Consider the following 13,796-nt stretch of genomic DNA (forward strand, 5'->3'; position numbering starts at 1 on the left):
CAATGGAGTGATTGTGATCATTTACATAAATCAAATACAACAGGTGTAGGTAGACCTTACAGTGAAATGCTTACTTACAAGCCCTTAACCAACAATGCAGTTTTAAGAAAATACATATTTAAAAAAAAAAAGTTTAATGTACAGGGGGTACTGGTACAGAGTCCGGTTGAGGTAATATGTACTTGTAGGTAGAGTTATTAAAGTGACGATGCATAGATAAGAGTAGCAGCAGTGTAAAAGTGTGTGGGGGGGGGAATAGTCTGGGTAGCCATTTGATTAGATGTTCAGGAGTCTTATGGCTTGGAGGTAGAAGCTGTTTAGAAGCCTCTTGGACCTAGACTTGGCGCTCCGGTACCGCTTGCCGTGCGGTAGCAGAGAGAACAGCCTATGAATAGGGTGGCTGGAGTCTTTGACAATTCTTAGAGCCTTGCTTTGACACCGCCTGGTATAGAGGTCCTGGATGACAGGAAGCTTGGCCCCGGTGATGTACTGGGCCGTACGTACTACCCTCCGTAGGGTCTTGCGGTCAGAGGCCGAGCAATTGCATACCAGGCAGTGATGCAACCAGTTAGGATGCTCTCAATGGTGCAGCTGTAGAACCATTTGAGGACCTGAGGACCCATGCCAAATATTTTCAGTCTCCTGAGGTGGAATAGGTTTTGTCGTGCCCTCTTCACAACTGTCTTGGTGTGCTTGGACCATGTTAGTTTGTTGGTGATGTGGACACCAAGGAACTTGAAGCTCTCAACCTGCTCCACTGGTAGAGGGTGAGGTGAGTCCCCTTTCACCCCTTACAATGCAAAGCACATTGACGACTTCAAAAAAGTAATATAAATCCAATTCCGTAAGTCAGTCATGACTCAGTAGCGGTGTTGGTAAACTATCAATTATGACCACTGTTAAATTGTAATGGCTGACCATGTCACACAGCTGATCATGTAGATGTTGATCACGCTGTTTTTGCCAGTTCTTCCCCACTGGCAGGTTTCATAATGTATGAGAGGGAAGCAGAAAGGAGAAGAATGAAACCATAGTGTATGTACAACAGCAGGGAGCGGTTTCTTTAGGGAACTACAACTACTGTTGACTAGGGAGGTTAAAATAACTTTCAGAAGAGAAAAGCAGATATAATGTTCATGTCAAATTTACTTTCAGAAGAGAAAAGCAGATATGTCTCCCCATAAGATTTCCCACTCTTTCACTTGTGATTTGGAGCTATATTTATCATAAAATCATAAGACATCTAAGAACCAACCAAGTTCTAAAAACACTATTGAATATGAAATAGCATAATAATGACAAGACTCCTTTAAAACAAATCATATTTTTTTCTCTGAATATTATTTAGATGAAAAACAGAAGCATAATATCAGCAGCTTTATGTCATAATACAGAAAACTAGTCAAAAGAAGAGAGTTTATAGAGCGACATCTTGAGTCTTCTACATCTGGTTAATAAAATGCAGGCCTAGATAAAGAGAGAGAGCGCAGAGAGAGAAGATATCAGAAAAATAGAAAACGGAGAATGAAATGGTCGTGTGGTGTGATTCTCTCTGTACCAGAAACTCTACATGTTTGGGGATGAGTCCAAACCATCATAATATATTCAACGTGTTAGAGGACTCAACTGAATGCTACAGGAGACATAATATATTTAACGTGTTAGAGGACTCAACTGAATGCTACAGGAGACATAATATATTCAACGTGTTAGAGGACTCAACTGAATGCTACAGGAGACATAATATATTCAACGTGTTAGAGGACTCAACTGAATGCTACAGGAGACATAATATATTCAACGTGTTAGAAGACTCAACTGAATGCTACAGGAGACATAATATATTCAACGTGTTAGAGGACTCAACTGAATGCTACAGGAGACATAATATATTCAACGTGTTAGAGGACTCAACTGAATGCTACAGGAGACATAATATATTCAACGTGTTAGAAGACTCAACTGAATGCTACAGGAGACATAATATATTCAACGTGTTAGAAGACTCAACTGAATGCTACAGGAGACATAATATATTCAACGTGTTAGAAGACTCAACTGAATGCTACAGGAGACATCATAATAAGCTCTCTGGCCTTTCCTCTCAAGGCCTAGTTTAGTTCCATAACATGCTACACACTGGCCTCCACATTATAATTAAAGCAGACATTCTGACCACACCTTAATGGCAGTGGTGTAAAGTGCTTAAAGTAAAAATACTTTAAAGTACTTACTTAAGTCGTTTTTTGGGGTATCTGCACTTTACTTTACTATTTATATTTTGACAACTTTTACTTTGACTTCACTACATTCCTAAAGAAAATAATGTACTTTTTACTCCTTACATTTTCCCTGACACCCAAAAGTACTCATTACATTAGAATGCTTAGCAGGACAGGAAAAATTGTCTAATTCACGCACTTATCAAGAGAACATCCCTGGTCATCCCTACTGCCTCTGATCTGGCAGTACAAATGCTTGGTTAATAAATGAGTCTGACTGTTGGAGTGTGCCCCTGGCTATCCGTAAATAAATAAAAAACAAGAAAATCGTGCAATCTGGGATGCTTAATATAAGCAATTTTAAATGATTTATACTTTTACTTTTGATACTTAAGTATATTTTAGCGATTACATTTACTTTTGATACTTAAGTATATTTAAAACCAAATACTTTAAAACTTTTACTCAAATAGTATTTTACTGGGTGACTTTCACTTTTACTTGAGTCATTTTCTTTTAAGGTATATTTACTTTTACTCAAGTATGACAATTGGGTACTTTTTCCACCCCTGCTTAATGGGAAATATTGACCCATCCAACAGACAATAGCCTCTCTGGACCCTGGCTTTCCTACGCATATTGGGCCGAGCTATCACACATTCACACACAGCAAAAATTGAGAGGTCAGGATAGATGGAGGCTGGCACTCCACGACACGGCATTCCTTTCTCTAGCAGACAGAATGTGTAGGCTGCAAGCATAACGTGTTACCATGATCAGTCTGTGTTTGATAGATTTGTGTGTGTGTCTGCCTGTGTCAAGTGACCAAATATAATAGTCTCCCTGCTGCGCTCTGGTTGCAGGATTGAGCATGGAGCATGGACTCAACGTGCCTTTACTGTATAATGGCAGCCAGTCCCGTATTACTCACTACCAGGGGCACAACTTTTACCGGGGACAGGGAGACATCCCCCCCCCCCACATTCTGAAATTGCATTTGTCCCCCCGTTTTATCATTGGTATGTGATATTTTTTTATTATCTAAAAGTCAGTGTGCTTTAGGACCATGCGGACGGCTCTGAGCGGTCGGGTAGGCAGTTTGAAGTGTTTATCTGACTGAAAATATATATATGTCCCCCCCTCCCACGTCTCAAATCAAAGTTGTGCCCCTACTGTCTAGAATAAACTCAAATCTAAACTATGGATAACACAATATATTTTCTCTGTAAGCACTGAACATTCACTTCTGTGTAATGAAAACATGTATACCACACTAAAAGTGAGTCTAAAACTGACCCACACTTCATTACAAAGCTGAATATTTTATTGTATCGAGTTACACTTTGTCTGAAATTGTGCAGTGTTTGTCTAATTGGAATTGTAAGTATATAAAAATGTCCTACATTATAACCATGTAGCATGACATCTAACTTTACTTCTTAACTTCTTCCGTTGTCTGATCACACCGATCGGTTTCACTAAGGTGTTTCCCCTACATGATTTTAACCTACATTAGAGGCCAGCAGAGGTCTGGTGACAGAGTGAGCCTCGCTGGATGAAGGCCTAATCCTCACCATACAAATAATGCCCCATTTACAACAGTATAATCCAGACTACCACACTGCTCGTCTGCCCTCATCCTGCTGGTCTGCATGCTACAGCCACTAAACACTGGAGCAGTCCTCTTCATCTGGAATCCGATCAAGTGCTGTCAAACCAACCATTATCCCTCCCTTCCCTTACATCCCCTTTCCATCCCCCTCTCTCATCTGTCCCTGTCCCATACTCCAGTCCACACAGCTGGTTCTACCCTAAACCACTCCCCCACACCATCCCTTTAAAATCAACTTAAAAAATTGTCACCATGGGGAATGGTCTTAAAACTGAAATTTTTAAACCAAAACGACAAATAAAATGCCATCCATAGCCAAAGTACTTTAATATAAATATAGTATGGGCCATCATCGTCATTGGATGTTAGCTAGCTAGCAGACACATTTTGTAACGATAAAATCACTTTTATTCAAACCATAAATGTCTCTCTAATAAGTGAAGTATAATTCTCTCAGAAAATCCCTATAAGTCCTATATAAGCAACCATTGAAGTTTTTCTAGACAATGGTTTCAACCATTACATCATGTTCCCAATAAGCGTATATTCTACCAAGAGAAGAGTTCCTGTAAAGTCCTGAATTGTGTGTAGTAGAGGATATTGAAGTGATATGGTCCTGTATCCCTGTATTGAGGTCGATGCCAACCCCAAACAACACACTTTAAATCCCCTACCAATACTCCATAAGACCAGGAGGTAGTACCTCACCCCAACAGTCAGTAAAGAGGTGATTGGCTGGGGCTGGTGTGTGTTAACTTAGAACTCGTCATCCGAGCTGAGCAGCAGGGTCTTCTCGTTGTCGCGGGTGCTGATGGTGCTGATGGTGCGGGACACAGGCGGGGCAGAGTGACCCTGTTCCAGGGTGGACTGCTGGGTGTACTGCTGGTAGGCCGGGGAGAAGTTATGGATAGCATCCTGGACCATGTCTCCAGGGTTCATCGTCTCCTTCAGGCTGCTGGAGATGCTCTTCATGGGGGCACAGCGACCTGAGAATAGGGGGGTGGAGGAAAGGACAACAGGTAAGAGATAAAATATCAAAAAGGTCAAGTAGGAGTTGTATAGTAATTGTGAATAATGTAAAACCTAAACACAGTGAGAAATCACTGCTGGAAGCTTGCTGCAGTGAATGTAAAAACAGCAACAAGGACAACCACTGATTTGACAGAAAGCAACTTTTCATAGAAAGTAAGACAAAGGGAACACAACATTGAACATAGGATTGTAAAGAAGTAGAAAGAAGCGTAAAGCTGGGTAAGAGACTCAGTGGCAGACCTACCAGACTCTCCATACATAGGAACTGGGCCTTGATTACGCAGCATGGGGAAAGATAAATAAATTATATGGGAGGAAGAATAAGAAAGACAAAATGACCCAGAGTATAGGAAGAGGAGGGATGACCAATAAACCAAGATAGGAGTTTATAAAAAGAACGAAGGAAAGGAGGTATTCGAAAAACAAAGATGAATGAAAGATGATAAAGGAAAATAAAGGAGTATGTAGAGGATGAGGACACATTTGGAAACGTATGTTGACAAGGGAACAGAGAGAAAAGAGAGTGTGAGTCAGTGACAAGAGAAGACCTGACATCATGTTATAGAGAGAAGATATTACAGTACCACAGCCCAATGACCTAGACCAATGTCAAGTAGGTCGACGCCACAGTAAATAATACAACTAAAACTCAGTCTCCTTACCCTGAGAGTCCAGCCTCTTGTCCATATAGATCCTGTATGTGAATGCATGACGCAGGGCCAGGGAGGCAAAGAACATCTCGATGCAGACGATGAAGTTCTGGTAACCGGCGGCAACCGTTCCCTCTCCCACTGACACCTCGGGTGAGTTGATTTTGGGGATGGCCCCACACTTCTCTAGGATGGCCAGCAACATGCCTGATGGAAAATAAACAGAGATTAATTAACAAATATTGATAATATTGACTTGGGTATGAATATGATATCAATGACCTCATTCATAATCAATTGCCAACAGCGCTTCAATTACCTAAAAATGTCAATCTGTATTTAGATGCTTGGTGTGTATGTGTGTGTGTGTGTGTCTCACCCTGCCAGAAGGAGAGGAAGATGACAGATTTGACCATGAAGAACTTGAGCAGGGGGCTGTATGGGCTGAGCAGGTCCCGGGTGGAGAAATAGAAGAGGAAGAGGGCGTAGAGAGACAGGCTGACTGAAATGTTGTAGACGATGGACACATACAGGTACCCACTGTTCACACTGGGGGGGACAGACAGGGACATGACAGTTGATTAGATTTGAGTGTAAACCAGCATTAGGACGAACCTGTATCACTGGATTGACATCTATCCACACAGAAGCACAGTGTATTTTGGGTAATTGAAAGTCTTATTATAAAGAATTGGTATGAGATATTCTACGATTGTTTAAGAAGAAGCACAGTATCGTACTTGAAGTCTCCGTCGCGGTACTTTCCAAAGGCCTGTAGGATGACTGTGACCATGGCCATGAGGGGTTTGACCACACAGAACTGTAGCGTGGCCTGCTTACAGAACCGCAGGAACCCAATGGAGTAACTCCTCCCCAAGAGACAGCACGTACCGTAAATACAACTGGACCTGGGGACGCAGGAAAACACATTGTTAAATACAGCATCAGGTAATGAGATGTTCAACATACACACACAAATAGACTACACAAAACTACACACACACACACTGACTATACACACATACACACACAGACAGATTACACACACACACACACACGAGTGGAAGAAAAGACTCACTGAATAGGTTTTCCTCTGATCTCAGCCATGATGACGCTCTCTCCTCCCAGGTACTCATAACACAGGCTGAGGAAGTTATAGATGACAAACGCTGCACAGGAGAGACACACACATCGTCAAAAAGGGACCACTTAAGAAGTCAACAACACAAACATTTAAACTACTCAGACATGTTTAACATCATAATTGCCCTCCTAATATGGGCATGGAAAAAAATCTCAAACCCAGTACTCTTCCATTCCTCCAAGAGACAAGATAAGACCATGACTGTCATATCAAAGGAAATGGACACACACACAATCTATTCTCACCTTTGACTGAACAAATTAAAGACCACCTACAGGATGTATCCAGTGGCCTGTCTATGACCTTCTCTGTCTGTAGTGCATCAATGTGACAGATAGAGGAAAGGCCCAGCCCTGATCCCTCACTGCATATGACCAACACACTATACACCATTGTACTATCTATTAACCCCTGAAGGGGGATTCAAGTGTGTGTAACAGACAGTATGGGAGGGTGTGAGTCCGAGTGTGTGTTGGGTGTGTAACAGACAGTATGGGAGGGTGAGTGTCCGAGTGTGTGTTGGGTGTGTAACAGACAGTATGGGAGGGTGTGTGTCCGAGTGTGTAACAGACAGTATGGGAGGGTGAGTGTCAGAGTGTGTGTTGGTGAGTTAATTTCCTCCCTCACTGACTAGGAGTATTGCATAAGCCAGACCAGATAAACAGCTGACTCTCTGATAAGGGTGCAGGTTGTCTTCTTTCTCTGTGTGTGTGTGTCCCAGCAAGTTTGGGTGAGACCTCATTAGGGCTGCCCTGTAGGGTGAACAGGGTTGCTATGCAACAGGTTTTCCTACACAGCAATCTGGGCAGGCCTCAGAACAACAAGAGATAGCGCTGAGGCAGAGCAGCATTTAGCCATCTGTCCATGGGGCTGCACCATGACCTCCACACACTGGGTGAGGAAGTATCACAATACAGCTGATCTCCATGGTGAAGCCATTCAGTTCTGTTCTACGCTAGTCTCTTACCCTCATAGCAGTCCCTGACGGTGTCAAAGTAGACATAGTACTCCTCATTAGTGAAGAAGAGGAGGCTGAGCCAGGAGTCAAAGGCATAGATGGGCACAATGAAGAGGATCCGCACGATGTGTCTCTGCTCATTAGGAGAACTGTAGTACCGCAGGTGCATGTAGATCTGAGAGAGAGAGAGAGAGATATGGAGGGAGAGAGGGAGGGAGGGAGGGAGGGAGGGAGGGAGGGAGGGAGGGAGGGAGGGAGGGAGGGAGGGAGGGAGGGAGGGAGGGAGGGAGGGAGGGAGGGAGGGAGGGAGGGAGGGAAGGAAGGAGGGAGGGAAGGAAGGAAGGAAGGAGAGATGGAGGGAGAGCGAGACAGACAGACAGATGGAGGGAGAGACAGGGGGAGAGAGGGAGGGAAGGAGAGAAAGAGAGGGAGGGAGGTGGTGAGAAAGGGGGGAGGGAGGGAGAAAGATAGAGAGAGAGGGAGGGAGGGAGGTGGTGAGAAAGGGGGGAGGGAGGGAGAAAGAGAGAGAGAGAGAGAGAGAGAGAGGAAGGGAAGGAGAGAGACAGAGATGGAGGGAGGGGGGGGAGAGAGAGACAGAGAGAGATGGAGGGAGGGAAGGAGAGGGAGACAGAGAGAGAGATGGAAAGAGGGAGGGAGAGAAAGACACGGTTTGAGTGTGTCAAGCAAAGCAGCGTTGCAGTTCTTCAGTGCGCCTGGCACCTACTACCATACCCTGTTCAAAGGCACTTAAATCTGTTTTGCCCATTCACCCTCAGAACGGCACACATACACAATCCATGTTTCAATTGTCTCAAGGCTTACAAATCCTTCTTTAACCTGTCTCCTCCCCTTCATCTCACTGATTGAAGTGGATTTAACTAGTGACATCAATAAAGGATCATAGTTTTCACCTGGTCAGTCTGTCATGGTGTTCCTAATGTTGATACTCACTATTGCTCTGGACAGAAGCTTCTGCTAAATTAATTAAATGTACATTCAGTGTATATAGAGAGAGGAGGGTGGGGATAGAAATAGAGGGAGAGAGTAAGAAACAAAACTTGTAAGAAGCCAGCAGACTCTCATTCCCGACAGAAGGACAGGTAGCCTTTGACGCGGTGGGTGTGTGCAGTATGTGTTGACTTGTTCAGTTAAACAAACAGAGATTGTGTGTTGTTGCTAGGCAACCTGTGCTCTCTGAGCACTGCGCAGATGCATCTATTCCTCCAGCATCACCCCAGGTGGAACCTGTAGTTACATAACCCTCCCTTCCTCCACTGTATGACCTACAGGGACAGACAACACCTAGACACCCGAGTCGGCCACAGCCAAATGTCGACAGAAACACCAAATGGTGTTTATTTTTAGTGGATTGAGTGTTTTGTTTAGAGATGTGGGGAAGTCAAGTCAAATACAATTTTATTGGTCACATGCAGATGTTATTACGGGTGTAGCGAAATGCTTGTGTTTCTAGCGCCAACAATGCAGTAATATCTAACAAGTAATATCTAACAATACACACAAATCTAAAGTAAAGGAATTAAAAATATATAAATATTTGGACGAGCAATGATGGAGTGGCATAGACTAAAATACATTAGAATATAATACAGTATATACACATGAGATGAGGAATGCAAAATATGTAAACATTATTAAAGTGACTAGTGTTCAATTCCTTAAAGTGGCCAGTGATTTCTAGTCTATGTCTATAGGCAGCAGCCTCTAAGGTTCTAGTGATGGTTATTTAACAGTCTGATGGCCTTGAGATAGAAGCTGTTTTTCAGTCTCTCGGGCCCAGCTTTGGCACTGGCTCTCGTGGTTGTTGTCCTTGATGATCTTTATGGCCTTCCTGTGACATCGGGGGCTGTAGGTGTTCTGGAGGGCAAGTAGTTTGCCCCCCCCAGTGATGGGTCGGCAGACCACACCACCCTCTGGAGAGCCCTGCGGTTGCGGGCGGTGCAGTTGCCGTACCAGGCGGTGATACAGTGTGTGTCTGTCTGTGTGCGTGTATTACCTGGTGGCAGGTGAAGAGTAGGGCGGTCCAGACGAAGAAGCCTGACACAGCCTGGGCAGCGGGGGTCATCAGGAAGGTGGGCTGTTCTGAGGTCAGCTGGGGGGCCTCTGGGAACCAGGAGATGTTTGGGCTCGGGGGGGGCATGGTGGGACGGGGACCAGGGGGTAGTCCTAGCCGATCAGACAGGGGCATGTCACGCCTCCATAGACGACTCATCTGGATACCAGCGAACAGAGAGAACACGTCCTTTGTCTACATTAATGATAACCAGTGATAACCATCAATAATCAACCAGTTATCGGTACTGTAATTTACGTTGATGAGAGCATCTGATGAAGGAAGAAAGACACAATGAGTCAGGTGTGTTGTACTGTTTACCGAAGAGTCAGAGAAAGAGAGAGAGATGGAGAGAGACCACTGTCAAACCAGTGTTTCACCCTACTACTAAACTGTATAGACAGGGCTTTTCCCTCCTGTCTAAAATAATTTGGTTTCTATTGACAGTTTTGGGTTAAACAGGCTGATCTGAAAGCATGTACTGTATCATTCAACTTTTCTGTTAACTACAGTATTTTCCTATGGAAGACCAACTACAAGGAAAATACAAAAATTGCATTTTGTCATCATGAATTCCCATTTCAAACATAGTTTAGCATCAGATGTTTGTATTGCCAGGATCTGCAAGGCGATAACTACTAAACAGTTGGTGCTGTCATTGGCATAATCATAGAAAAATAAGAAATACAGTCCACTTCGGCGATGTCATCTACAAAATGGCTTCCAACACTCTACTCAGCAAACTGGATGCAGTCTATCACAGTGCCATCCGTTTTGTCACTAAAGCACCTTATACCACCCACCACTGCGACTTGTATGCTCTAGTCGGCTGGCCCTCGCTACATATTCGTCGCCAGACCCACTGGCTCCAGGTCATCTACAAGTCCATGCTAGGTAAAGCTCCGCCTTATCTCAGCTCACTGGTCACGATGGCAACACCCATCCGTAGCACGCGCTCCAGCAGGTGTATCTCACTGATCATCCCTAAAGCCAACACCTCATTTGGCCGCCTTTCGTTCCAGTACTCTGCTCCAGCCTGTGACTGGAACGAATTGCAAAAATCGGTGAAGTTGGAAACTTTTATCTCCCTCACCAACTTCAAACATCAGCTATCTGAGCAGCTAACCGATCGCTGCAGCTGTACATAGTCTATTGGTAAATAGCCCACCCTTTTCACCTACCTCATCCCCATACTGTTTTTATTTATTTACTTTTCTGCTCTTTTGCACACCAATATCTCTACCTGTACATGACCATCTGATCATTCATCACTCCAGTGTTAATCTGCAAAATTGTAATTATCTGCCTACCTCCTCATGCCTTTTGCACACATTGTATATAGACCCCCCCTTTGTTTCTACTGTGTTATTGACTTGTTAATTGTTTACTCCATGTGTAACTCTTTGTTGTCTGCTCACACTGCTATGCTTTATCTTGGCCAGGTCGCAGTTGCAAATGAGAACTTGTTCTCAACTAGCCTACCTGGTTAAATAAAGGTTTAATAAAAAAAATAAAAAATAACTTCAAAAGGCCACACAATAACACGTGAGACTAAAAATAGCCTGCTATGACTCATAATGCATTTCCCAAGCACAACAAAGACCTTGAGACCACAACAGTGGACAGCACATAGAGGACGTGTCTAAACTGACCTATCAGGGCTTGGCTGCCAAACCGCATAGCAACCATAAGTCACATTAACAGCAGCATAGCATGAGTCATGACAAACTGTGCCAGTATATTGTTTCCACACACACAGGCATGCAAACACACAGCTGTGTGTGTGTGTGTGTGTGTGATAGAGAGAGATATATATATAGGGGTCATTTGTATTGGTTTGCAGAGAATCAGCAGATCAGCATGCAGAAAAGGGCTGGAGTGAATGCATCAGTGGCAGACAGAGGGACACACAGCTGGGAAGTGAAGTTCTGCTGAGGCAAAGGGACATTGTGTCTCATTTGAAAGGAAAAAGGGCAGTCAGTGGAATGATGTGGCTGCCTGACAGACTGAGGAACACATGAAGCAACAGATGGAAGTGTGTGAGTGCGGTAATAATATTAGGTAATGATATGGGTCACAGCCAGCTAGTGGCTGAGAAAAGAGGAAGAAAATGGAATTCTGCAGGTAGGGAATAGATGACGCTTGGCAGCAACAAGAAAAAAAAAAGTTTCAATGGCATAAAGTCAATTGTTTTGTGTGTGGGGGGGCGGTGGTGCTGATTAGAATTAGTTTGCATGCACTACAGATGGCTAATACAGGACGAGTAAAGGTCCAGTGTCCAGTGTACTGGTCCAGTGTATTGTTCAAAATTTGGGGGTCACTTAGAAATGTCCTTGTTTTTGAAAGAAAAGCTAATTTTTTTGTCCATTAAAATAACATCAAATTTATCAGAAATACAGTGTAGACATTGTTAATGTTGTAAATGACTATTGTAGCTGGAAGCGGCTGATTTTTTAAATGGATTATCTACATAGGAGTAAGGAGGCCCATTATCAGCAACCATCACTCCTGTTTTCCAAAGGCACGTTGTGTTAGCTAATCCAAGTTTATAATTTTAAAAGGCTAATTGATCATTAGAAAACACTTTTGCAATTATGTTAGCACAGCTGAAAACTGTTGTCCTGATTAAAGAAGCAATACAACTGTCCCTCTTAAGACTAGTTGAGTATCTGGAGCATCAGAATTTGTGGGTTAGATTACAGGCTCAAAATGGCCAGAAACAAAGAACTTTCTTCCGAAACTCATCTGTCTATTCTTGTTCTGAGAAATGAAGGCTATTCTATGCGAGAACTTGCCAAGAAACCGAAGATCTCGTACAACACTGTGTACTACTCCCTTCACAGAACAGCGCAAACTGGCTGGCTCTAACCAGAATAGAAAGAGGAGTGGGAGGCCCCGGTGCACAACTGAGCAAGAGGACAAATACATTTGTGTCTAGTTTGAGAAATAGACGCCTCACAAGTCCTCAACTGGCAGCTTCATTAGATATTATCTGCAAAACACCAGTCTCAACGGGTGGCAGTGTAGCCTAGTGGTTAGAGCATTGGACTAGTAACCAAAAGGTTGCAAGTTCAAATCCCCGAGCTGAAAAGGTACAAAATCTGTTGTTCTGCCCTTGAACAGGCAGTTAACCCACTGTTCCTAGGCAGTCATTGAAAATAAGAATGTGTTCTTAACTGACTTGCCTAGTAAAATAAAGGTCAAATGTTTGTTTTTTTAAACAGTGAAGAGACGATGCTGGCCTTCTAGGCAGAGTTCCTCTGTCCGGTGTCTGTGTTCTTTCGCCCATCTTAATCTTTTATTTTTATTGGCCAGTCTGAGAAATGTATTTTTCTTTGCAACTCTGCCTAGAAGGCCAGCATCCTGGAGTCAACTCTTCACTGTTGAGTTGAATCTGGTGTTTTGCAGGGACTTTTCAGGTGGTGCCTTAAGACCGCTGCGCCACTCGGGAGGTCTATTCATGCCAAGAGGCTAAACAACTGGCAGAGAAACATTGTTTTCAGTAGAGAAACATAGTGGTAGCCACTAATGCAGTAAAACAATACATTACTTTAATCAATTTTATTTCCCTTCAAATGGGCAAGTAAAATCACTTTACCTATAATCGATAGTTGAATATAGAGCAAACCTCGGCCGGCGCAGTTTTAGTGCCAGAAAGAAGATAGAAATTGATTTAACTACACAAAGATGCCATCGTTACTCCGACATCCATGTTCATTTTCCAGTCCTGTTCAACTAGAAATCTTTCCGTTCTGATCCAAGAGTTAAATCCGTTTTTTAAAAATCTGTTTTTAAGGCTTGCATCTAATTTGAGTGTGTCTTGGTATTTTCTTCATTCTGTTATGAACAATACAGGTAACATATCAGTTTTGTCCTGCTCTGTAAAAGCCGTCATTCCTGTCTCCTACCTAGGCGTTTGCCACACAGACGGCATCCACTAGGATTAGCCACAGTAGATCAACTCCGTTCGGTTTTGTCCATTACGTAGCGTAGGTACTATAGAATGAGATGTAGCCTCCTGTTTACACCAATCACATCCAATGAACAGCTATGGCCAGGAAGTGGATTGGTCGTGATTTGTGACAACGTGCATGCGATAGGCTATAT

The 13,796-nt window shown here is 43.3% G+C and overlaps 1 protein-coding gene across 4 annotated transcripts; it reads right to left on the reverse strand.

The window, feature by feature from the left end:
* Positions 1-4,139: 4,139 nt before the first annotated feature.
* tmem184ba (transmembrane protein 184ba) lies at positions 4,140-13,689 on the reverse strand. Of its 4 annotated transcripts, none has more exons than XM_031835315.1 (9): positions 13,288-13,689; positions 9,633-9,848; positions 7,628-7,793; positions 6,595-6,685; positions 6,257-6,424; positions 5,896-6,065; positions 5,529-5,723; positions 5,111-5,137; positions 4,140-4,820 (listed from the first exon to the last, which is right to left on the reverse strand). In XM_031835315.1, exons 2-9 carry the CDS (start codon positions 9,846-9,848, stop codon positions 4,591-4,593), a joined length of 1,263 nt encoding a protein of 420 aa, XP_031691175.1. In that variant the 5' UTR covers positions 13,288-13,689; the 3' UTR covers positions 4,140-4,590. The 4 variants fall into 4 exon arrangements, with proteins under 4 accessions (XP_031691175.1, XP_031691173.1, XP_031691176.1 ...); XM_031835313.1 differs by having other exon boundaries at positions 9,633-9,884; XM_031835316.1 differs by lacking the exon at positions 5,111-5,137 and having other exon boundaries at positions 13,288-13,687.
* Between the last annotated feature and the right edge of the window lie 107 nt (positions 13,690-13,796).

This window comes from Oncorhynchus kisutch, linkage group LG11, assembly GCF_002021735.2.
Source record: "Oncorhynchus kisutch isolate 150728-3 linkage group LG11, Okis_V2, whole genome shotgun sequence".
Classification (NCBI taxonomy): domain Eukaryota; kingdom Metazoa; phylum Chordata; class Actinopteri; order Salmoniformes; family Salmonidae; genus Oncorhynchus; species Oncorhynchus kisutch.

Coding starts and splice junctions, on each gene's coding strand:
- tmem184ba (XM_031835315.1), bottom strand. CDS start 9,848: ATGAGTCGTCTATGGAGGCGTGACATGCCCCTGTCTGATCGGCTAGGA. Junction 7,794..9,632: donor TACTCTTCACCTGCCACCAG/GTAATACACGCA, acceptor TCTCTCTCTCAG/ATCTACATGCACCTGCGGTA. Junction 5,724..5,895: donor CTTCCTCTCCTTCTGGCAGG/GTGAGACACACA, acceptor ATTTTCCATCAG/GCATGTTGCTGGCCATCCTA.